The 25,626-nt window shown below is 38.6% G+C and overlaps 1 protein-coding gene across 3 annotated transcripts in view; it reads left to right on the top strand.

The window, feature by feature from the left end:
- MEGF10 (multiple EGF like domains 10) overlaps nt 1–25,626 on the top strand; it is a 111,519-nt gene that overhangs the window by 49,054 nt on the left and 36,839 nt on the right. For all 3 annotated transcript variants that reach the window (XM_054810377.1, XM_054810378.1, XM_054810379.1), the window contains exons 6-12: nt 6,570–6,816; nt 7,422–7,542; nt 9,372–9,508; nt 13,449–13,661; nt 19,510–19,684; nt 20,506–20,626; nt 22,978–23,141. In XM_054810377.1, coding sequence (XP_054666352.1) covers nt 6,570–6,816; nt 7,422–7,542; nt 9,372–9,508; nt 13,449–13,661; nt 19,510–19,684; nt 20,506–20,626; nt 22,978–23,141 — 1,178 coding nt within the window. The remainder of the gene's footprint in view (nt 1–6,569; nt 6,817–7,421; nt 7,543–9,371; nt 9,509–13,448; nt 13,662–19,509; nt 19,685–20,505; nt 20,627–22,977; nt 23,142–25,626) is intronic.

Raw genomic sequence — 25,626 nt, forward strand, 5'->3', positions numbered from 1 at the left:
GAATGGGGGTTACGGTCAGTTCATCACACGTTGTTTCTGCCGCTTCTTCATCCTCAGGGGGAGGACTCCTCTCATCGCTCCCCTGCTCCAGCATGGAGTCCCTGTCACGGGGTGCAGAGCTTCAGGAGCAAACTGCTCCAGCATGGGTCCCCCACGGGGTCACAAGTCCTGCCAGCAAACCTGCTCTGGTGTGGGCTCCTCTCTCCACGGGTCCACAGGTCCTGCCAGGAGCTTGCTCCAGCATGGACTTCCCACGGGCCACAGCCTCCTTCAGGTGCCTCCACCTGCTCCGGCGTGGGGTCCTCCACGGGCTGCAGGTGGAATCGCTACACCCCCTCATCCTTCCTCCATGGGCTGCAGGGGGACAGCCTGCTTCACCATGGTCTTCACCACGGGCTGCAGGGGGATCTCTGCTCCGGTGCCTGGAGCACCTCCTCCCCCTCCTTCTTCAGTGACCTTGGTGCCTGCAGAGTTTCTTACATCTTCTCACTCCTCTCTCCAGCTGCAAAAGCTCTCTCTAACTGTTTTTTTTCCTTCTTAAATATGTTATCACAGAGGCACTGATTGGCTTGGCCTTGGCCAGTGGCGGGTCCGTCTTGGAGCCGGCTGGCATTGGCTCTATCAGACACAGGGGGAGCTTCTAGCATCTTCTCACAGAAGCCGCCCCTGTAGCCCCCCCGCTACCCAAACCTTGCCACACAAACCCAACACAGTATCTAAAGTATTAGTTCCACTAATGTATATTTATTTTAAGACAAGCATGATTCTTGCTTCTGGAACATAGGGAAGAATCATTCTTCCAGAACTCTGGACAGCCTTAGACAATTTATGGTAACAAGATTGTCAGTGAGTTACTCCTTTAGATAAATCAAAGTTTTCTTAATATTGGCCTATTTTACTTATGCTGGCTACACTTGGCTATTCGTGGTGGTTATTCTCTGATAATGCAAGTCACTTGTGGGCCCTCCCAGAAATGTTACTCTTATTTATATCCTCTGTCTCAAAAAAACTGGAAAAGTTTTTAAACATGGAATGTTTAAAACACATTGGTCTACTTTTAGACGGTAGTCAGTCTTGCTCCTTGGTGGACCTCATGGCTGTCCCCGCTAGGGATTTGTGGACTCCTTCTGCAATTAAAAACACAGAACAGAAAGTTGCCTCTGCCCCAGAGAACCTCTGATTGAAAGAAAAGACATAACACGAAGCTGGCAACACATAGGAGATGAGGAAGGAAGCAAATACTGATAAATGACTGTGGCAGGTAGTGGTTTTGACACACTTGCCACATCAACTTTTTGTGGACTTCACAGGAAGGAGGAGTTGTAAGCTAGGCACTTGGAGGAGGACATCATGGCAGTTTTGTGGCTTGGGATGTAGAGAGCTGCGCCATGTTATAGAGGCAACTTGAGGAGAAACAAGTAAGACAATAGTTTGAAAATGCAACAAAGGAACTAATGTCATGGGCGATGTAAATGTGGGGGTTGATATTTGGATACTGGGTAAGAAATCATGGATGAGAGATAGACCATAAAGGCCATGGAAGTAAGGACAAGGCAATAGAGATCTGAGAGTCAAAGGGGGGAAGCAAAGGAAGGCACAAAGATTTAGACTTGTCCTTGATGTGACAATCTAGAAAGGAAGAAAGGTCAGTTTGTTTTACATGCTGGAGCAAGGAAAATCAGCTTCCACTTACTAAAGGCTGTGGCTCCTTGAACCTATCCAAAGAAATTATATTGGAGTTTTGACAACAGAGAGATAGGAATTCTGCATATTTGGCACTGTTTGCTTATTTTAAATTTGTGCTTCATAATATTGCATTCCAAGTAAGGGAGCATTCACTCTGTTTCTTCTGTCTGTAGTAGGGAATTTTGGTTTTGGTTGTTTTACAAGACCATAAAAATACATAAGCCTAATGCTGTGGTAAGAATCTCTGTTTTGGTGACAATGGTATGTATTTCCAGAAACACACAGCACTGTGTGTTGCAGAAAGATGTGTAACCAGAATAAAATCTCATTCTGTTGTCTTGGTGCTACATATAAGACAGCTACAAAAAATGATAGCAAGGAAAGTAAATCTTAGTTTTGCTGTGATTCTTCACTTTCACCTCCCCATTAGCAAAAAAGACAGACAAAAAGAGAAGAAAGATCTTTAAAAAAGCATTGCAATAAACATTGTCTGGCTTGAATGTCATGTTATAAGGGAAACTGTAGCGTACTTAAAAGACAGTTGCAAGTCAGAGTTTCTAAGGAGGTTTTTCTTCTGAAATGTTCTTTGACTTGATTTGATAGCCTCATTTTGTTCTCATTATAGGCCATTCTTTAGAGAAGTACAGAATTGTAGGTGATCAAGGTGAGTTTGTCAGGAATAAACTTGGGCTCATTTGCACTTTTTTTTGTGTTCCCTTTTAATGAAATCAGTGAGGGAAAAAAAGGCAGAAAACCCCCTTACGAAGTATGTGACCACATTTAGTTAAAAATGTCTTTGTTTATACGGAGCAATAAAGGAGTTACTAAATTCTGCAGATGTCCTTCAGATTATTATAAAAATTCATACCTTGCACTATAAAATATCAGGGCTCCCTCCATCCCAATTTGCAAATCACCAGCTGGTCACAGAAACCATGTGCAAAAACCACATCTAGCCCAGCATAATAACAATGTGCATTAAAGTTGTTATACTAGGAAATTCAGAACTTTAAATCTTCAAAAATGCTACGAGGCCCCTGAAAATAGCAATTTCAATCACAGATTTCAATTTCTTCTTGAAGGTGATTTTTTCACCGTTGAATCCTTGAGCTTCTTTATGTTTCTAAAGTTGTTATTTGGCACTCAGTTTCAGCAAGCATTTATTTATGATGGTAGACCTCTATTGTCTTCGAGTTTCATACTATACTTGCTCATTTTAAATGAGAGTTTATACAATGTAGTGCCCTTATTGCCAAGGACAAACTTTTGCTTTTTGAGAGAAAAGTTCTCTGTCCTGTATTTGTGGCATTGTGTGATCTGCACAGCATGTACTGTGGTGACAAAAAAAATTAAAATATTCCCACATGTATGAATGTATTAAAAGAAAAATGGCAAGGTGTGGCAATAATACAATGGTGTTTGTTAAACATTTACTTCGATTTTGTTTTTCCCTTACAGCGTAAGGTGAAGGCAGAAAGGACCATGTGACTCTACTATGAAAGCTGATAGGGAGCAGTACAGCTAGCTAGTTCTTCTATTTAAAACAGAAAAACCTGAGTGTGAATATGACATATGTTAAAAGGGAAAGGACAACAACTTTTTAAGGAAGGTGCTTTGTGTAAAACAGAACAGCATTAGGCCAGTTCTGTATGATCAATGCAGAAAATTAACCCTGTTTTACTGATTGAGTTTTGCATTTCTGCAGGATTCAGACTGTTTCCAGGAGTTATTTGGCTGAGATACATTGTCCTTGTGTTGAAACCATTCTGAATACGGGGCTCTTGTCTCTATACTTTGCTTCCCTTTCGCATATACCCTGTGCTGAGACAGATGATGTACAGCTCCAAATCTGTTCAGAAGCCAGTAGCTGACACTTTTATGTGTGTGGGCATGTAGTGTTTGCATATGCGTGTGTGCCTGCGACCTTGGTGCAGTCAGGACAGTCAGAGCAGCTATTCTGATCAAACTCCAGCTGACAGTCTGTAACCTGACGGTAGTCATTAACTCAAAGACTATCCCATTCTACTAGATTAGCAGCTGTGTGACTTCCAGCCTGGCTTTCTTAGTGTCTGAATATGAGGAAGCAGCAGAAATAGTCTGATGTAATAGTTGGTAAATTTAGCCTCCAAAACTAATTAAAAATAAACCAAACTCACCATAGGAAACATTTCTACCCTTTGCCCTCTTCTTTTTAATAGTAAACTGAGCATCACTTTTTGACAAATCACTTTAATTTCTTATGGGGTGCATTAGTGATTATCAGTCAGAGGACATAGAGGTAAAATATGTGATTTATCCATCTCGTTCAAAATTATTATTTATTCCCATTAATCCTGCAAACTTCTCCACAGTTCTGCCCATAGCTCACAGATACATGCTAGGCTGGTGACAGACCTTGCGTAAAGGACTGTCTGTCATGTGTGCAGTCATACTATGCTGGGGCCACCGTTGTCCTGGTGGAATGCTTCACCATTGTGCTGTAGTGAAAAACTGCATAGTCAATATTTGTTACCCACCTGGCCATTGCCAGGAGAACCATCATGAGACCGGAAATCCCATTAGCAGCCATATGATGCTTTTTATATTAATGATTTCCTGCAAACATAATGAGAAGGTCATACCAGGAAACTAATAAATTATTACGTACTGTGCGGTACATGCTCTTATAGTCAAATAGTTGAGAAAGGTTCAAGTTCATAGACACAGCACGTTCACCTTGGACATCAGTAAATCTCCAGGAGACAGCAGGGCGCATCCCAGGAGACAGGCTGGGGATGGGATTGTAAAAAGAGCAGAGAGGGTACAAGGCCTCTGTTGCTTCACAAGTGAAATGGTTTCTAGCAAGGCAGTCTTCATACCTGGGTGTTGGATTCAATGGCAGATGTGTGGTAGTAGATGTTTCTCATCTGTGTGGCTCTGAGACTCATTACGCTGTATCTTCAGCATGAATGTTGTTGCACTGCATCTAATATCCCATTTCCAGCTACTGGTGAAAGAACACAAGCTCGCACTAATCACCCAAGATTAAGTCTTCTCTTGCCTGTCATGTGTTTATATCTAGAATGTGCTCAAGCCACATTCATCCTTGACTGAGCTTTGCACTGGAACAATTGAGGTCTGGTGATCAGTCTGAATTCTTCTGTTTATGAGGACACGGCTTTTAAATTTTGTTTAATTTTAATTTTTAAATTATTCCATGAGGAATAGCTGAAATTGAAATTGTCTATTTTGTCTGGGAGCAGGAGGAAGACTGTTATCTGAATGCAGACTACTGTGTTAAGCAAAAAAATATGTAGAGGTGTCTGCCCAAATCATGACAGAACATGCAGTTGTCTCAGATGTCTCACCATCTGTACATGTATCTATATATATCCCAAAATAACTAGTTTCTTGACAACAATTTGAGGACTGGTTAAGCACGAGGATCTCACTTTCTATTCCATGCAGACATGTTGACAAGAAACATATAGCAGTTCTGAACAAATGTGAGTTATCATGGGAAAAGGCAACTTGTGAGATGCTGTGTGCTGTAGACAGCAATGTGTTGTGGTATAGTCCAGAACAAAAAACACACACTGAAGATGTGTGAGATGAAGAAAGAGACCAATAATAGATGGACAGTTGTTCTGTCCATTTGACAGTATTGCTGGGTGTTTATAATACATAACAATACTTTCTGTTGTTCTGTATTTTATTGTGTGTAGGTGCTCACAATATCTCCATTATGGATGCATATTCTAGTGACCTCTCCAGGAAAAAAAAGTCTTAAAGACTAGATTCTTTAAAAGACCCTAATCCTTTTTTATTTGTGTAACCTGATTGAACAGCTCCTATAGCTGAATAATTCCTACCCTGAGGAGGATTCTTGAATTACTTTACATTAGTCTAGGAAAGTGTGCCTGTTCTCTGCCTGGCTTTTTTTGCCCCCGGAGAAGACTGGGAGAACAATGTTGTCAGTCTCCCAAGAGGAGAGCCTGGGCTTCCAGTCACTGCAATTGAAGTTTCCCATTGTACTGCTGTTATCAACAGAACATAAAAATAAAATAAGATCATTTGACCAGATGATTAGCACATTCCTGTTGAACTCTAGGTGACCTTAATCTTCTGGCTCTTTACAGAACTCCTGTGTTTCTCACTTAGGAAAAATTTCTTCCTTAACATTAAGGTTTTTCTTTTGTTGCTAAAATAACCTCCGAGTGGTTTGCTTATAAGGTTTTAGTGGGCTGCATTGGGGCAGACAAGATGCATTTGAATGATCATGAAGATACATTGGATAACCAAATCTGTAGCATCCAGATTAAGTTTAACCATGTAATCATTAATTTCTATTGCTTGGTGAAACACTTCATGTGTTTTCTTTTGCCCTAACAGTACATTGCAAGATTGAAAAGGAAATATTTGCAATTACGTTAACAAGTAGGAACTTATGGATTTGAAAAAAATCATAATCTTATGTTGAGTAAGCTTTGCAACTTCCTTCTGGGAATCAGACAGTTGTTTGTGGAGTTAAACTACATTTTTTTACTTCTTTTAAGTTAGCAAGACTTCTCTGTGTAAATGGAAGCTCACTGCAACCATAACTGTTATGTGATGGTGGAGAGTCATAATGAAGAGTTTTGTCAATGAAGAGCCTAGAACTTGCATTTACTTCACAGTTTCACATTTTAAAGTGTTTGCTTTTATGCTTAAGAATTTAATTTGTGTGCATAAGTTAAGTTCTGTCTGCCTGCCAAGATCCTTGAGGACCAAGGAGAACTGAAGACATACTACATAACTATTTCCATTTTATAACTTTTTTTTTTTACAGTTGACTCATAGTATCTTCAGTGCTGTAACATGAGCTATTATAAAACTGCTGTAAATTTTTCCTTCTACCCCTTTAGCATGTGACAGTGACCACTGGGGACCTCACTGTAGCAGCCGCTGCCAGTGCAAAAATGGAGCCTTGTGCAACCCCATCACTGGAGCCTGCCACTGTGCATCGGGTTTCAAAGGTTGGCGCTGTGAGGAACGTTGCGATCAAGGGACTTATGGCAACGATTGCCATCAAAAATGCCAGTGTCAAAATGGAGCCACCTGCAACCACGTGACTGGAGGGTGCAGATGTCCTCCTGGATACACTGGTGCCTTGTAAGCAGTGGGTATATTATTTATGGGGGAGACATACAAGTTTTGAATAGTGCTAACAAGAGAAATTAGATTAATTTTTAACACTGTGCTGTTGGTCTGGCTGCTATGTAATGCAGGGAAGCAGGGCTAGTGGCTAAGAAGCAGCTGGGCAAATCATGTTGCAGTGCACATTCAGATCAAGTGTTCTTGGTCTGGACTGCTAAGTAAAAGCCATAAAACATAGCAGGAGGAGCTTCTTCATGACCACATGAAAGCGGTTTGGCTACAAGTTTGGAAAATCACATTGAAACATTGTGTTATTTGGCTTTGTCATTCCAGAATCGATTTTGAGCTTTATCAGTAAGAACGAATGAGCACCAACCAGTGTAGAAAGAAGTATCTTTGAGAAGAAATAATTCCTAGATTGCTAGGTCTGTTTGCTTAGATTTGTTGCATGGATACTTCACAATATTCAGCATGTGCCTCTTTATGTTGGACTGCTTTCTGCTTCATATTTTTGGCTGGAAAAGTTAACAATAGCGTTAAAAATAAAGAGGTGGCTGGATAGTGGAGCGTGTGCTGAAGTAATGGTTGTCTTTGTTGTACACCACCACCTGCCTCCCCAGCTGCGAGGACCTCTGTCCCCCCGGGAAGCATGGGCCGCAGTGCGAGGAGAGGTGCCCGTGCCAGAACGGAGGCATCTGTCACCACGTCACCGGGGAGTGTGCCTGCCCACCGGGATGGATGGTAAAAACACTTTCTGAAATCTACACAGCCCCATAAAACTTCCATATTTGTAGATTTTGGGCAGCGTCAGAAAAGGTTAAGAAATGAGGATAGCAAATGCAGTCTGCCTGCAGCCAGGAGTAATAAGAAACTTATTTTAGCATAAGAGACTGGAATAAAATGCTTGCAAAACCATCTGTTATTGAAAATCCTCCAGTTCTGTGCTGCCTTTTTAACCATATCAGATTCTGGGAAACAAAAGATATGAATCGTTCTGTGACAAGGCAACATCCTTTAAATCTTGTCTGGAAGTCATTAGTTTCTAGATATAATTTGATATTATAGGGAGGTGACACCATTAAGTATTTTAGAAGTGGGTTTTGTGCCTGTTTTCATATGTATAGTATGCATGGCAAAACCACCAAACCTTTAGATACGGTGTGAAATGTTGGTGATGGAAATGGGACATCAGAACTTTGACATTATCTTTAGATTTTCTGCTCTTTTGTCAGTGAGTAGGGAAAGAAGAATTGACTTTGGAGCTGCAAGCAGCTTCCCCTACTATCAGGCTGCCAACTCGAGTTGGCAAGTAATGGAGTGGGAAGGTGATCAAAAGGCTGGAAGGTGATCAAAGCCCAAATAATGTCTTGAAATACATTTGTAGATAATATTTATCAATAATATGTGTTAATAATGTTTTCTATTTGAATGTCCATTTTGGGTGAAAATCCACATTTACTGAACTTCTCTCATGATAATTGAGATATTATATTGAGATAGCCTGTGGCAGAGGTCAGTTTTTCACCAGCTAGAGAACATAGCTGTAAGTGATCATCTCTGTGTGTTTGATTAGCACCACTACCTAACTTGGATTACAGCCATTTTTCCTTTTTAATCCACTTCATGTTAGAAGAATGAAATTCTTGGTCATAGAGTACAAATGTTTGCAAAAATTCTTTACTCCTACAGCTAATGAAAAATGTGATAGCACATGATGCAGTGATGGAAATTTTATACAAGTTTGTGTGTTAACTAATAAATTACTGTTTAGCCCTTTGACTAATTTCTATTCCAAGTAGTTATTTAAGCATATCTCTTTGTTAGTTTTAGATTTTTCAATTCTGTGAAACACAAATTTTTTCAGTATAACCTCTTTTGCTTTTCATGTAAGGAAGGTTTAAAGTAGCCAGGTATAAATTCTGCAGTATCTCACATCAGCTGAAATACCTACATGTCTTTTGTTTGATGAAATGCCATAAATAAGCTTTTCTTGAAATGGCTTCGTCAATGTCTTAAGATCTGATGCTTCCCTCGCTACACAGGTGTAATTAATTCCAAGGATGTAAACAGCAGTGCAGAAATTCAAAACGCATTGAAGGGAAGCAGACATCCTGCCTAAGCTTTTAAGATATGCTGCTTTCAATGAAATTACAGCCAGCTTTTCCTTTCATCAGAATAAAACAACTTATTATAAAGTAGTATAATTGGGGCATTACAGCAAATACTGATTTCCACACCACTATTCATTGGAGGGCATTTCCGGATGTCTTGATGTATATTACTCCAGATAAATAAATTGGGAAGAGCTAGACATCAATTAATCTTAAATGTCTAAGTGTTTTCAGTGTTGCTTAGAGATAGTGTCTGTCATTAGCTTTGGCTGTCAACATGGAAATCCTACAAGATTATTCCTTTCCACATTTAAAGCTGGAGAAGAGTTTGGCATTTCCAAGATCAGCACTAGACGACTGACACGAGATCTTGATATTCCTTCATTACAAAACTTTCTTCCTTGTCCATTCAAGCTGTAATCCCAAATCTAATACTGTGATTTTTTTCTGCACACGCAGGGCATGGTCTGTGGTCAGCCTTGTCCTGAGAGTCGTTATGGGAAAAATTGTTCCCAGGAGTGCCAGTGCCACAACGGAGCGACCTGTGATTCAGCGACAGGTCAATGCCATTGCAGCCCAGGTTACACAGGGGAACGGTAAGGAAAAATTTTTTGCCTGACTGCTGAACCTGCAAGGGATCTGCTATGACAGAGAAAGTTAAGAAACTGGTAGAAAGCAGAATGAAAATATCTGTGATACCATTAAGAGAGTCTTAGGAAATGTTTGTCACTTAGGTGATGCTGGGTCACAAGTTAAAAATGCCTATGTGATTCCCTTTCTGTGAGGAACTCCTTGGTTTCAGGATTTTCCTGCTGTTGCCCATGCTCTGGCAGTGTCTTGTGGGTCTTCACTTGAGTGGCTTACAGAATGACGCAGTCTGGAGTATGATGAAGGGGTGAGGAGGGAAACTCTTGGTTTTGTGCAGATTTTTGGCAGTCATAGTAGCAAGGGAGGCTCATTTGGTTTGTCTTCATAGGGAGCAAGCTGGAGAGTTGTCTCCTGTAATATTTCATTCAAATGAAGAAGCGAAACTTCTTTATTTTCTGACTTGATTGTTAAAAATCATCTTTGGTAGATTGCAAAGATAATATAGCAAGACATCACATTTGAAGGCAGTGGAAAGTGATGAAAGAAGTGTTTTCCTGCATATATTTTAAAGAGCACACAACTCATTTGCTGAAGTCAGCAGCAGCTTAATCACTGGGGTCAGTCCAGGGGACCTCTGCCAACAATAGTAGGTATTATATCCATATGCACTTACCACAAAGAGTGTTCACAGAAACAATTAGTCCAGAGCCATTTGGATGCCAGAATTAAATATACATCTGTGAAGAAACAGTGCAGAAGGTGGTAGATGCATTTAAGGAGACACAGACAAGTCAGCAGGGAAATCGAATAACTGTATGAGAGTCTATGCATTGCACTACTACTAGCAATTAACTTTTTTGTCTTGGAAGTTACATCTGACTTTAATCTGAAATGCCTTACAGGCTGCAGCATTTTGATCACTTTTGCACGTCCGAGCTCCCTTTTTTCCCTGCAGAACAGGCTGTATTTGCAATTCTTTTGCTTTTCAAGATACTCCAAGGACAGGAAGAGGTCAGAAACAAGGGTTTAGACCTGGTTCTTATTTCATGTCAGAGGACTGGCAAGGGAGGGAAGTGTTACAAGAAATGTGTGGGCATCGGCTGAGCTAGTACATACATACCAGCAGCAAAAGAGATGTTTTTTAAAAGTACTAAGCTATTGTCCATTTCTGTGTGTAAATTCAATAGCATTTGTCTGAGATTTTGGTGTTGTGGTGACTCCTGGAACTTGGTCATACAGCAAGAAAAAGAGGACTCCTAGAGCATATAATGTTTTCCTTCACACCGTGTGCAAAGAGCCAATCACACACAGAGTTGAGATATTTGTTTATTTCAATTCTGGCCAGAATAGGGTGCCAGGCATCTAACACCAGCTGGCACGCCGAGTACATCAAGCATGCCTTTTTCATAATAACAAGATGTAGCTGATTGGTGTTCTTAAACTTCCTTAACCACCCTTCACCCACCTTCACCATAAATACACATTTTACTTCACGTTTCAAACATTTGGGGAGGTCTTCTTGTTAGCATGCTCATTATTCACAAAGGGGTGTACATTTTAGTATTACAATCAATACAGGTGAGTTGAGGATACACTATTTCTTGATACTATTCCAAGGCCAGATATATTTTATATACACTTACAATAGGGAAAGAATACTTTGAAGGGTCCTATTGTTCTAAATCTTTGATCCATTGGGAGATCCTATCCTGGTTACTATAGTTTCAGAACATACTGTTAGGGGTACTTGAAGTGGTGTATACTTTGCAGTCTTAACCCTTATTTTTCCTACATCAGTAACAGATTCTAGGTGATCTGAGTTAACACAAGGGAATCTAGTTTAAACTACCTTTATAATCGTTCTGCCTAATACTTTTTGATCAGTACCTGTCATCACCAGGAAGTGAAAAAGGGTGTTTCAGAGGCTTATGAAGATGCAATTAAAAAAATAAATATAATTGCAATGTTAAATTTTGTCTAATTTGGCTGGGATTCCTGATTGTCATTTGGAGAAAATTAATTCTCAGCTTTATTTGTTTAACTTCATTAGGAGACATTTAAACAGGGTTATTAGCTTTAGTATTATGATACATCTCTGAAAGTAAGGGGATTTTATTGCTGGCTTCAATCAGGGCAGAGTTACGGCTTCAGTCAGGGCAGAGTTACGAATATCTTGAAGTTTCTGGATAACAGTACAGATTGAGGCAAATACTGTGGAAGCATGATATGACCATGTATACCCATTTTACCTCAGTCAAAGGGCTCTGCTAAATTCTGTAATGTTTTGCAGGGCCTTGTATCATGTGCCTTTGAAATTCTCCTGTAATAAACCACCAATCATACAAAAAAAAAAAAAAAAAGCCAAGTATATAAGTAAAATGGAAAGAGACCACCAAGGAAATTCTTTTACAGGGCTGGAAAAATGAGCAGGTTATAAGCTGATAAAACCATTAATAATGTGCCTTATTAACAAATAATATTTTTGCACAATATGTAACTTGGTAAAACTTACAGGTACCCAAATTGCAGAAGATGTTATGTGCCTGTGCCCACCTCAGGACTTCAATGTCAGCATGTTCTGGCCCTAAAGCTTTGAGATTTAGCTGGTTTGTCTTTTTGTCTATGTCAACATAATCCAGAGTTTATAGGATGCTTAAACTGAAAAATATGGGGATTTCCCCTGACACACAAGCTATGAAATGTTGTCACCCTTGGTTCTGAGGCATGAACCTGTTGAGTTGAGAGGTCTACTTTCATACATATTATCAAATATTTTAAGTGCAGTTAGTGCTGGAGCCTTCAGTAATGCTGTAGTAGTAGTGGCATTTCAAATTTTAACAATTCAGTTATAAAACACAGAGAAAGTAAAGCTGAAAACATCAAACTCATATTGTATCTCTTAAATACATCACCAAATGAAATTGCTATCTGGAAATTCATTAGTAAATGAGTTGCAAGTTTTAGAAACAGGGTACTGAAAGTTGTTTTTTTGTAGTCAGGCTAGACAGCTAAACATACAGTCTGATCTTTAGGTTAAATAATGTCTTTGTAAAACATTAAGGAAATAAGACTGTTAGTCCATTAGTCTATAAGGCTATTAGTCTGTTAGTCTATAAGACTAAAGTAGCTAACTTCTAAAAGCTCTGGAAAAGCTTGGTGAAGAAGTCTCTTTATTAGGATATATTTTCCTTAAGGAGCAACAAAAATCATTGCTATTATCCCATATGGGTTAAATGCAAATCTTTACTAATTTTCACCTTCATCTATTAGAAAAGTCAGATGAAAGGAAGGGCTTTGGCTTCCTGAAGATTTTTCCATAACATCCAATGAATTTTTGAAGGGCAAAATCACAAAAGAAAAATAGGCTTAGAATGGAATTCTGAAAAGAAAGGTATTCTGGAAACATCATGTGTTTGGAAACAGAATTAGAAAATATTCTCATTGGAGACTGCTGAGTGTGATTGCCAGGGAATTTCCTGGCCTGAGTGTCTGCAGGGGCGCGAGTGTCTGCTGGTTATTCACACTATTGCTAAGTGGAGAATCTAGATCACTTTAAAAAGTTACAGATGCATGGCTTCTGAAAGAAAATACTTGAAAATTTATTCCTTCATGCTTAAGGTCTGATTTAAGAGGGTGTGGTTTTGTTCTGGTTCCTGAACGCAAAGTGCAATGGTCTGTGTATGCATGTTGTCTCGATTGTTCGAGAGAAGGGAGACCTTTTCCAAAGGAATTTGCAGACCCAATGGTTTTAAGCCTGTCTAGCTGAGCAGCAAAAGAAACCATAGAGACAGACACTTTTAAATATGAAGTTATATAATTCCTGCTCTATTGAAGAGGCATTTTAGACCAGTATAAGAGATTCCTCATAAACCATATTTCCCTTAAATGTCCAAATGCTGTGTTGTATGGGAAATAAAACTAAGTTTTGTTTGCTTGTTTTTCTCACAGGTGCCAAGATGAGTGTCCAGTGGGGACTTACGGAGTGCAGTGTGCTGAGACCTGCAAGTGTATGAATGGTGGGAAATGTTACCATATTAGCGGTTCCTGTCTCTGTGAACCAGGATACACTGGAGAACACTGTGAAACAAGGCTTTGCCCTGAGGGAATTTATGGTCTCAAGTGTGATAAAAAGTGTCCCTGCCACATGCCCAATACCTGGAGGTAGGCTTTACACCCTTTAGCTTGTTTTTCCATATAGAACATAAAAATCCAAATATAATCTGAAAATAAATATTTCCTGATTTTTCTAGTAATTTCACGCAAAATGAAGCAGCTAAATACTTGTAAGAGTATTTGGTATTCTCTAACCATATCAAGAAAGAAAATACCAACCCAAAAGAGCTTCTGAATTTCAGTGCTTGCAACTATATTTGATCTTAATATTCACCGCTCTATTTGGTCTTTGACCCATGAAATAAATGTTAAAACAAAGTGTGTCCTTTGTCTCTATTTACCACATGAATAAATCTTTATATCGTTCGCAGTAAATAGTCAGTATACATCATATGTTCCTTGCATATTCTGGTGTGCTGTAGATGAGAAATAACTGAATGTTATTTTCTTACAAGTCAGGCATGAGAGAATCCATTTCTCTCTATCTCTCTCTGTATGAATATGTAAGAATTGGTGTAGGCGACTATTTTAATACAAAATTTCTGAAGCCTTACCAATTTTAAGTTTAAATTTTTTTTTTTGTCATTTAAATTATTTTCCTAGAAAGCAGGTAAAATCTGATCCCTGGAAATCAAATGAAAATAGTTTTCCAATTGACTTACCTTTTACCATCTTTCCTTATTCAGATGGTAATGAATCCTATTTTTTTGAGTTTTGTGTGTTTTTGTGGATTTCACAGTGTTTCAGCATATTGTTATGAGAATCTAAAAACTAGCTATTTGGAGACAAACTTTCAGCTGTGAGAGAGGAATGTTAGATGTCAGTCAGGGCAAGCCAACATATTTATAGAACAATTCTGGACAGCTTTCTCTTGTTACAAAACACAGTTCTGCTGAAATACTTTGGACATTGTGCATTCACTTACACTTTATTGCATTACTAATCACAATACCTTAGATAAGGTTTGCGAGCATAGTCTAAGTTTTTGCTGTTGAAAATAACTGTGAAAGAAATTTGCAGAAACTATTGACTGTCACATAGAACATTGCTGTATGTTGTATATAAGATGCACTTTTCCTCATAAATAAAACAAAAGCCTTTAGTCAGAATTTAGCAATGACGTTAAGGCACTCAAGCTCATACATGGAAATACCTATTCTTTTAGTCTTCTGTGAAAAAGTACTTTGTAGATTGTCTGAGTTGTTCAACGTGCCTTTCATTAACAAACCATGTGGCAGCAAACTGAATTCTTTTCCCTTTCCGTTCATATGCTTTTACAGTTGTGCGCTTGCAGTTCTGTTTATCCCATTTACTTGAAATGTCTTTTGAAAAAATACAGTTTTTGACATAAAATCAAGCAATTCATTCTTTGGGCAACGCATTCAAGAATAAATGTCACCATAATGCTGACCTATCTAGATCCTAAATTATGCTAGTAGACCAAATACTATTGTATTATGAATTATGGTTAGCTGCTTTCCTGAAAATTTGTCTGCAGACTCTTGTAGCAGCCTTGTTTGACAGGAATGCATTACACTGTATAGTATTTCTGATATTACAGGGATTACTTCTCATTCATGTTCAACACAGCTGTTCCTTCATTTATACCGCTGGAAGACAGCTTGTGGTCAAATCAGATCACAAATGTTCACATGTAAACAGCAGCATATGGCTGGTCTGTTTTTGAACGTTTTCCCCTCTGTATGACAAATCAAAAGGCACTTAGCAGCCCTGTAGGTGCGGGACCATATTTGCGAGGGCATAAATGATCTGTCAGGACAACAAAGATTTTCATGACTTCACAAGTGTATTTTTCATATATAAGTTCCTTCCCCCTGGGTCAGGAAGTGGTTAAGACCACCAAATAACAGAAATCAAAGCACATCTGAGTAATGGTATAGAAGACAATGCTGCCTGTGGACACTTTACACTTTTGAGAATCTTTTGAGAAGCCAGTTGTGTCTGGCTGTCTTCATCTCTCACTAAATATCAATCAGCCTGGAGACAGCTTTTTAAGCACATGAGGGAATATCCTCATCCCTTACTTGTCCACCACAAGTACTATTTGTGCTGGCTGTAGCCAAAGGATATTCTTTATAGCACTAACCCATTTAGCAGCAATGTTACAACCAATAATCCCAGGGTACAAAAAAGGGGGTACAATTCCTTCTTCAAACACACTTTGTGTGTCTGTAGGTCTAGGTTTCTGTTAGAACTTCTAGGGCCCTTGGTATTGTAAAAACTTTTTTCATCCGGGTATGACCACTAGTTTAGATATCCTTGAAGAGGAGCTGTTGGTAGGCTTAGAGCCCTATGTTATTACTTATGTTCTTAGTATTCATAGATATGGAAATGAACTGAAGGTTAGTTAAAAAAATACTTAGCACCAAACAATATTGCTATAAAATATATGTACATAGTTGCAGTATACAAGTATGTGTCTAGCTGTTTTATTCAAATACCTAAAGATACAAAAACATTATGATACACCATAGTTCAAAAATGTATACATATTACTATTACTGTTTTATGATTGAGGAAATTGCATCAAAACAGCTTTGGCAATCATTCATAATTTGCATTTTGGGTAGGCTAAGCTAGAGGGATTTCACTGCTGCTGTTGGTGGCAGCTCCTGGGGATGAAAGGCAAGCCCATCCTTGTTCTTAGTTGTATCAGCAGCCTTTACACTTTGTAAAGGGTTAGATATAGATATACTAGAGAGATTCTGTTCTTTTTGAGTGGTCTAGAGGACAGCAGCAGGTAACAACCCTCTTGTGCCAAGACTTTTTTCACAAATGGTTCTTCTCCATTGCATCTTTTGATATATACGAAAGGATTTGAGCTAGAGTGCAAATCAGACACAGACCTCTGTGACTAGGTGACATTATGAATTTCTCCTTTTTACTCAATAGTCAAGAAAAAAACTAGAGTGAGTGCTAGCTGGCTAATACAAAGACCATATAAAACATGTTTCCTCAGTGGGGTACAACAGCAGCACTGTGAGCTGGTATGAGCAGGTCCATGTGTCCTTGCCACTTCCAATCACAGTTTGTGAGGCTTAGAGAAACTCGTCATTCTGAAGATCCAGTTTGCAGGAATAAGCGAAAAAGACGTCAATCTGCCTTCGTCAACATTGTCACTTTGTTTTGTATAGGAATGTTCTTCTAGACTAAACCACTTTTAGACTGAGTTTTGTTGTGTCTTTACTCAAGTGACATCTGATGATCATTAAGAAAATGTAAAAAGGGCATGCTGTAGCTTGTGTATTTATATAGAAGGTTTACCAAGGACATTTGTTACACCTGTGTTACAGCACATGCACTGGTTTCACATTGATCTCCAAGCTAAGTTTGAGATGTCTCTGGTTTTTTTTCTTGTAAGCTCTTTCTGGTGATCTTCCACTACTACTTCACATGTCAGGGTAAGATCATCTGGGGTCATTCTATATCACCAACTCATTAGGTATAGTTCAGGATGGAATTAGCGTTTATTCATGAGCTCTGATAGGGTTTATTTTGTCTCATGCTTTTTCTGGGATACATATATAGGGTTGAGTGGAATTTTATGGTGTGATACATGCTTAGTTCATATAGTCTGGGTGTATTTTTAAAGTCAAGATTAGGGCATCTTGCAATTTTGCATTTTTCTAATGGACTTGTACGTACATGTACAAGAGCTTTTCATGGAAATTTTATATTGCATAGGGTGCTACAGAATTTAGTTGGATATTTTAATAGTGAAACACCTATATAAATCATGTGAAAATCATTAAGTTCACCTAAGTTCTTTAAATATATAATATCAACTACGCATAAGGGGTTTTTTGTCTCTGGACAGAGTAGGGTTGTATTTCCAGAAAGTGTGAACAAAAGAGCAGGAATAAAAGCAGATGTACTGGAAATGTTTCTCAATATCTCTTTGTTTCCCTATCTTAATACATAAATCTTATTGCCAATTAAGCTAACTGCATGAGAACCCATCAGAAAGCTTCAGAAGTGCTCCAGCTTCCTACATCTAATTACAAATTACGGAATACTAATTTTGGTGTCAATCAATATATGTGCAGGTATGCCTTAGTAACACTCACTGGGGGGCACAGAATATCAATGCCTCTGATTCATACCTAATGCTTTCTCATGCGTGTGGTCTTCCCCTCTCCTGAAAGGAAAAAACCCCAACAACAAACAGCGCTGTGATTTATGTCTTAAAATGACAGTCCTACTAATTTTATGTTATAAATACATTCTAATTCATATCCTAATGACTATTCAGTTGTGGATTGAAAAATCTTTTCATATTTCCTGCCCTGTATTCTTCCACTGATAAGAAACATGGAAACTGGATCCAAAATGCCACTGTGTGCCTACAGGAAGTTAGGAATAGGGGACAAATCTTATTATCTTGCTGCATCATGTGTTTTCATGAACCATTTCTGCATATATCATTTATTTGAAAAGACCTTTCCTCTCACTTTATGTAAACCAGCTTAATATTGTCAGAGATTTTAATATCTTCAAGACCCCTAAATTCTTATGATGTCATAGTGCATGACATCATAATAATATAATAATATAGAGACAGCAGAATGCATAATATTCCAACTTTTATAATTCATACTTGATCAGCAATATGTTGTCAGTTAGTTGTATCCGGCAATAGGAAACTCTTAGCTTGACAATAGTAGTCCTCAAGTCCAAGAGCAGTTGCAAGTAACACTGCATTCCCTTGTTATGTTGCAACTTCCTCAAATAATATTGTTGTTATTTATGTTATAGCACCTAAAAGTGCATTAAGTGTTTTTTCAAACTTTCAAATGGTCAGAAAAATACTCAGTTTCAAACATACCCCCACACAAGGAGTCAGCAAATCTCGCAAAATCAGGCTCTTGTCACGGGTCATTTAATGCGTCTGGACAATGGCACATTTTTTTCCCCAGCACACTTAAAGGAACTTCACTTAAATCAGTGGCAGATAAATATCTTTAAACAGTCTTCCCATTGTAAATATATTGGATTTGGATATTAAGGCTTTCCTTTGGTGAGAATTAAGCAAGTGCTTTGTCTGCCAGACAAGCTACAGAGTACCCCATTGTGTTCACTTTTCCAGCACATATTTCTTTGCACAGCTGATGATGTCCATTTGTTATGAGGCAACAGCTGTCTGACTGGCCATTCAATGAAGCTGCTGTTCCAGGTAGGGACAGCTGGTCTGCCACCAGGTATGGCCAGCATAGGGGAGATGATACTCTCCAAAAGGTCACTGCTCTGATGGTATATCTGACTTCTGCCCAATGAAGATGATTTTGTGTAATTCCTGGAAAGATGCCAGTTGTCCTCTTTTCAACCAAAGATTTAAAGAAAAGAGCATGCTTGCTACTCATTGGGTGCTGTGTTGTTATTTCGTGTTGGATGCCATGTTATTTTACTGAAGCATCATATTTCTCAGACAATTTGCTGCTGAGTTTGGGCAGTGTTATGAAAATGATCCTTCTATACTTGGAGTCAAAACCTAGCAATGTATTTTGGGGAACTTAATAGTTTCATCACCTTAATATTTGTAACCATGAATATCTATTTTATGGTAAAAACTGTGTTTCAGATACTTTTTTTTTTCAACTAGCTATAGAAAAACAATACGTCTTCTTTTCTTTCCATGTTGTCCCAAAATGTCTATATGTTGTATGATACATTTCTTATTTTAATTAGCATGCATTTATATATACATATACAGAATGCTTTGCTTTGTGGTTTGGGGAGTAAAACCATCTCTATGCTTAGCATACAAGATCCTTTATGCAACCTATCTATAACGGCATTCTGTTCTCTGGAAAAAAAAAAAAGAAATTGATGTCACATTTAGTCCTGAATTATTTATCCTTTCATCCCCTCCTGGCAGCTGTCACCCTATGTCTGGGGAATGCTCCTGCAAGCCTGGTTGGTCTGGGCTCTACTGCAATGAGACTTGTTCCCCGGGATTCTACGGCGAGTCATGTCAGCAGATCTGCAGCTGCCAAAATGGCGCTGACTGTGATAGTGTGACTGGAAAATGCACCTGTGCCCCTGGATTTAAGGTAAATAAGTCTCACTTTCACAGTCCATTTTCAACTCCACTGCCTTTAGTTAAGTGCCAAATTCTTCAAGATGCCAGGGTCTCCTTTCTCCACCAGAGAAAAAGAAAGGTAAGGATATTTAGGTACCACTGGGTTAGAAGACCCTGAAAAGGCAAAATACGTGATTGGTTCTCAGTACTGAAATGAAGCCGTTTTAAGGAAGGAAAATTACTTGCTTTATAAGACATTGTCCTATTGAGGTGTAAATAAAGGAAGGAATGATAGATTTCAGTAATTATATTGTTGCACCAATTCCTCATGTTCCATCCAGAGAAACCCTAAAGACATCTGTTTTTACAGTTCAGGACAGATTATTCTGCAGCTTTTATACACAGTTGCTGTTACCTTGATGCTAATCTAACATAGAAAACATTTTACAGTATGACTGTTCTTCTAGCAATAATAACTCTGAAAACTTCAGCCAAATTAATTCTTAAAAATAGTTTACATATCCACTTTATTTTTCATTAACCTGCTGTCTTACTGTGTTTTGGTTTCATGAAGGACTTCTTTATTACTGAAAATACTGTCCATTGATCTAACCAAGTGGTGTTAGCTATGTGACCTGAGCTTTCACAGCAGCTAACAGAAAACTAATGCTTACTGTAGACTTAAAAAGCACGAAGGACTCCCTCGCCATTAAATTTAGGATAACTTCGTGACAGCCTAGGACAGTCATGTTTTCTGGCTTTTGTAACACCTGAGTCAGTCTAGATCATTTATTAGTTTTATTGTCTGAACCTCCTCAGATAGTTTTTAGACTCTATTTTTGTACAATTCAGGGCGCTACTTGTGGAACTCCTTGTCTTCTGGGGACATACGGAGTAAACTGTTCGTCTGTATGCAACTGCAAAAACGAAGCCATCTGTTCACCAGTAGATGGTTCTTGTGCCTGCAAAGCAGGTGAGTGTCCCTTCAGATTATTTTTCTTTTTCTGTAATCATAAAATGAAATTGGATTTTTGAAGTAGAGAAGAAGACAGAAACTTAATAAAAAGCAGACCACCCTGAAGGCCGTATCACTAGATAATTTTTGCTTCTGCTGCTCTGGGAGGTGAAAACATCTGCTCAGAGAAGAGTGTACGTACCTCATGTTTGTGTTTCCTTGGTGCAGTTCTCTGTGGGCTGGATACTGTGGCTGAGTGAATTACTAGTGTTTGCCCTGAGATGTGCCACCACTTATCTCCTGTGGCAGTGCTATCCTCTGTTAGAAGGACTACTGGCATGCCTGCCATTTATCTGATGGCAGCCTTTCTAGTAAAAATACATAGCCCTGTTTCCTCTCAGCCTGGGTGAGCACCACCTCTGCCTGCCCCCCTCGGCCCTCTCAGTAACACAGAGGCACAGACTTCTTCCTGCCAGTTTAGCACTGATATTGATATCTACTGGCATTTTATTCTGTTTGAAGACTCTCTTCATCAACAGTCCTCTGACAAAACCTTGCCTAATCCCCTTCCCAGCTTGTGCCCTCTACTGTTCCCTGCTTCCATGAGAGACTTTCTGAATCTCCCACTATTAGTGCGAGTGGACTCACACTCCCTGACCCCTCTGCCTGGCTCTTTCCTGCCAACAGCAATTCTGATCGTCAGTGTATCTCCACTAGAAACTGTATGTGCCTGCCCACCTCTTTATCTCCCACTAGCACATGCCTTTGGGGCAAAGATATCTCAGACATCCTCCAGCACCGCTTCTGCAGAGATCTTTTCCCATTTAAAGGTCTACATAGTGTTCCTGTTCAACCCAAAATATGCTTCTAAACTCCACTTAAAGATCCACTCTTGCAATACACCTGTTCTCTTTTTCACTTCTGCTGTAAGGAAGGATTTAAAGTCCAATGTCCCTCAGCTGTGATGCTGGATTGCTGAGAAGAGAGAGGCAGGCTGTTGAACGCTCCCAAGCAAATCCCATGCCCAGCCTACATTGTAGATCTCCCCCATCTAAAACTGTTTTTCTAAAAATACATGACGGTTGAGAGTGGGGAAGAAGTGTTAGAGTTACCTAGACAAGTAGCCACTAAATTTGTCAGGGACTGATATGATTAAATCAGTCATGTAGCAAACGTGAAGAGTTTCCAGCTTCTACTCTTAGCAGAGACAGTGGAGCTGATTTAACTCTGTTAAAGTAGGTAAGCACCTACTGCTAAGTAGCTAGGTTGTGAGGAGAAAAACTATTTCCTGAGTCATGCATAATCCTATCTTCTTGTGTATCATGCAGTTTTAATCATACTACAATGAAAAATGACAACAAATGGTGAAATTAAACTAAACCCAGATACTTGTCATGTAAATGAAGGAAATTTATAAATCCTGGGAAGACACTTGAGAGAAAGCATCTCAATTCTTTAGCTAGTCTAGTATAACATTTTTTCCTGAAATGACCCCTCAATTCAAAGTTATCAATCCAGGGCACGAGGCAGCTTCATTTCAATACATGTGTTTTGCATAGTCTATTGATTAGGCTCAGTGTAGAATTATTTTTCCCTTCGCTTACTGTAAACAAGGTACAAAATTAGAAACTTGGCTTGTGTCATTGCTGATGATAACGTATGACTGGTTCATGCCATTTCTATTATATCCAATAGATGATCACGTTTTTAAAAATCTATTTACATTTCTGTCTATCCAGTGTGCAGTCTGCAAATTGTTGCTATCAGGCATAATCAGTGGTTAATGCTGCATTTTAGAACCATTTTTCATTACATTCTTTTCTTCTGTCTGGAGAGACATACAGAAATAATCTAAAAGGTCTTCTATGTATCCTTGGAGAAATCCAACTTATGCACAACTTTTATGTTTTCTTGGGGTTTGTGTCTAAGAATTCTGTTAAAACCATATTGCAGAACTGTCTATATTGAACACTGGTGGCAGAGTTAGGAAAGCAGCAGCTTAAGTCTAGGGAAAATATTCCTAATTTTTTTCAGGCTATGCCTTAAAACTTTCAGTATACTTTAGTGCTTCTCAGTGAAATTTCAACGTGTCTCTGTTTTAATTTCAGATCTCCTATCAATTGCTTTTGTATGTTGGCACCCCTCTGCAAATATGTGCTGTGCACAGATGTTACAAGGTGCCCTTGAGCACCTCTGTTCAAACCTGGGCAAGTCCTCAGCTGAAACAGCTGATACTGGCCTGTAGTTAATGTTACCCCTGGTATTGCGCATCTCCAAGAGATGCCACATGGTAGGCAGAGGGAAACATCCTTAAAGAGGAATGGGGGAAAACCTGATTAATTTGACACTTTAATTCTTATTTTTGACAGGTTGGCATGGTGTAGATTGCTCAATAAATTGTCCCAGTGGTACCTGGGGACTTGGCTGTAACCTAACTTGCCAATGTCTTAATGGAGGGGCTTGCAATGCTTTGGATGGAACCTGTACCTGTGCCCCAGGCTGGAGAGGAGAAAAATGTGAACTCCCTTGCCAGGTAGTTTAATAATTTCACTAAATTTTGCACTGTAGGATAATACTGGGCAGGGGGATGCTTCTGTCATTCTTCTGACTTCAGGGGCATAAGTCCCCAAGAAGCACTGCACCTGGTAGCCCATACATGACTGGGTTCTAGTCATGCACCAACAATTCTGGAAGAACTCTGCTGCACAGCACACCAAAGCACAGAAACCACAAAAAGAAGATGCACAGATGAATACTTTTTCTGCTTTCATGCTTTAAAGTTGAACCTCAGACTTTTCACCAGCTCCTTTAGAATTTGTTGAAAAACACAGAACCTAATTTTTCCCTCTCTATCAGCATCAAATGCTGTCCACACTGCTTCTGTTAAACTACTTTAAGTAAAAATGATGAGAGAAAAAATGTACCAAAAATGTATTTCACATCAAACAACATAATTTTAATTAAATTAGCTTATATCTGTGGTACAGTATGAATGAAGAACTTTCATTCCTTCTCAGTCAGACATGAGAAGTCGCTCTTTCTACCCAGTCCCATGACAGACAGGTCTTTGCCTTCCTATTGCGGCTCTGACTTCCACTATCTCCCAGACTTTGAGAAATGCAAAATTAGAAATCATTGCGTTGACAAAGGCATTCACCTCATCAGTTCTGTTCCACCTTATAATCTGTAATTTGGGGAAGTCATAAAAATATATAATTTCAAAATCTTAAAAATGGTAAAATTCAAAACTGATTTGCTTTATTATGTAACTGTTTGGTTTTAATTAGATTTCATAGACAAAAAAATGACATCTTTTATGAAAAATTGGGTTCTCCAGAGTCCATCTTTTCCAACGATGGAAAAGGGAAATTTTTAACAAACTTCTTTTATTTAATAAACTGTCTGCTCCCCTTTTCCTCTCCACTGTCTGTGCTTCACTTCTGCAATACTACTGCATAGCACGTTGTTGGTTTAATATAATTTGTAAAGGAATCACCTGAACTGAACACAAACCTTGTAAATTCCTCTCCCATATCATATTTAAGCCTCTGTCAGTTTGGACTAGCTCTACTGAGCAGTAACATGATAGGAATAGCTGAACTACAGTGTAAGACTGGAAATCACACCTTTGTTTTGCGTGAAAATTTGTTCTGTTGACCTGTTCTCAGAATACTCAGAAGTAATTTTTTGTGTGGTCATTTTTTAAGATGAGATATAGCATACATTGATATAGTGATTAAAGTGACAAATTCTAAAATATTCTGCAAAGCTGATTAGAGTACCATCTGTGCACGTTTATGTAGTGTTTCCAACAATGCATCTCCATCAAAGACTAATTTTTCTTTTTTTTTTCTAAAGCAGCTTTGTTTATCACTTAGTGTCTGATTCTGAAGGATGATGAGATCTCCCAAGCTCCATTAGCTCTTCCAGAAATGACTTATTAAAAACGATAGGTATTGTTTCACTGTTGCAAATTTAGCCAAATAATGCTTAAAAGCATTTCTATATCAGGTAATTTAGCATGCCCATGCTCATGGTCTTGCTCTCTCTCTCTATCTGTGTCAAATGATGCCCATAAGCATTTACATATTTCAAATGCATATTCTGCCTCAAAATTCCAGAGCAGGAGAATAAACAGAAAACTAATTGAAATATGTCCAGTGTTGTCTGAATTTTTTTCTTGTTTGAGCAGTGTTTATTTAAATCAGTGTATTTCAATTTGTTTCAATAACTTCAGAAAATTAGTATCACTGCCCAGATTGTTACTTCAGTCCAAATACATAGCAGACTAAAAATACCACTTTTCAACAACATTTGAGGATTTCCTTTCTTTCCAAATCTGATTATATGGAAAGGAAACGCTTAGTCTTTTCTTTTTCTCTCTATAAAAATGTATTGTTGAGATGAGCAAAAGACTCCTTATACTCAAGTAATGTAAGATTTTGTTCTACTTTAGATTGGAAAGACTGGTAATTGAATAGCTAAATCCTGTGGAACTCAGTAGAATTGTAGGCATGAACATCAAAGAACAGAAGATGAGTTTTCATATAGATTTTATTCTGATTTTTAATATGATGGAGACCAATTTTTAGCCTCTAATTTAAATTACTGGGTTTTAAACCTGCCATGTTTTTTCTTTTTTTGCCTTTGCTGTGGGTAGCCCCAGAAGTATTACCTTAAATTATACTGGCTGTTTCCCATGTTTGTTAATTTGGTTTTGACACTTTTTCTGTAAGATCAATTTACAGCTGTACTTTGCCTTGTTTTGAGAATGCAGTTGTAAAGATTTTGCTCTGTACAGTTTCTCAGATTGATTTCGTATGGAATTACCCCAAATGTATGTGCCACCTTCTATGGAAGAAGAAGAACAGGCAAATTCAGATGTTCAGATGTACCATGAAAATCAGCTGTGCTTTTTTGGCACAGCTGAATACACTAAGAGGGGTGTTCAATTTGTTACTTTAATTTCTCTTGATGGTTCAAAAAATATTGCATAGCAAAAAAATGATTTTGTTTTG

This window comes from Grus americana, chromosome Z (genome assembly GCF_028858705.1).
Source record: "Grus americana isolate bGruAme1 chromosome Z, bGruAme1.mat, whole genome shotgun sequence".
In the NCBI taxonomy this organism is placed as follows: Eukaryota; Metazoa; Chordata; class Aves; order Gruiformes; family Gruidae; genus Grus; species Grus americana.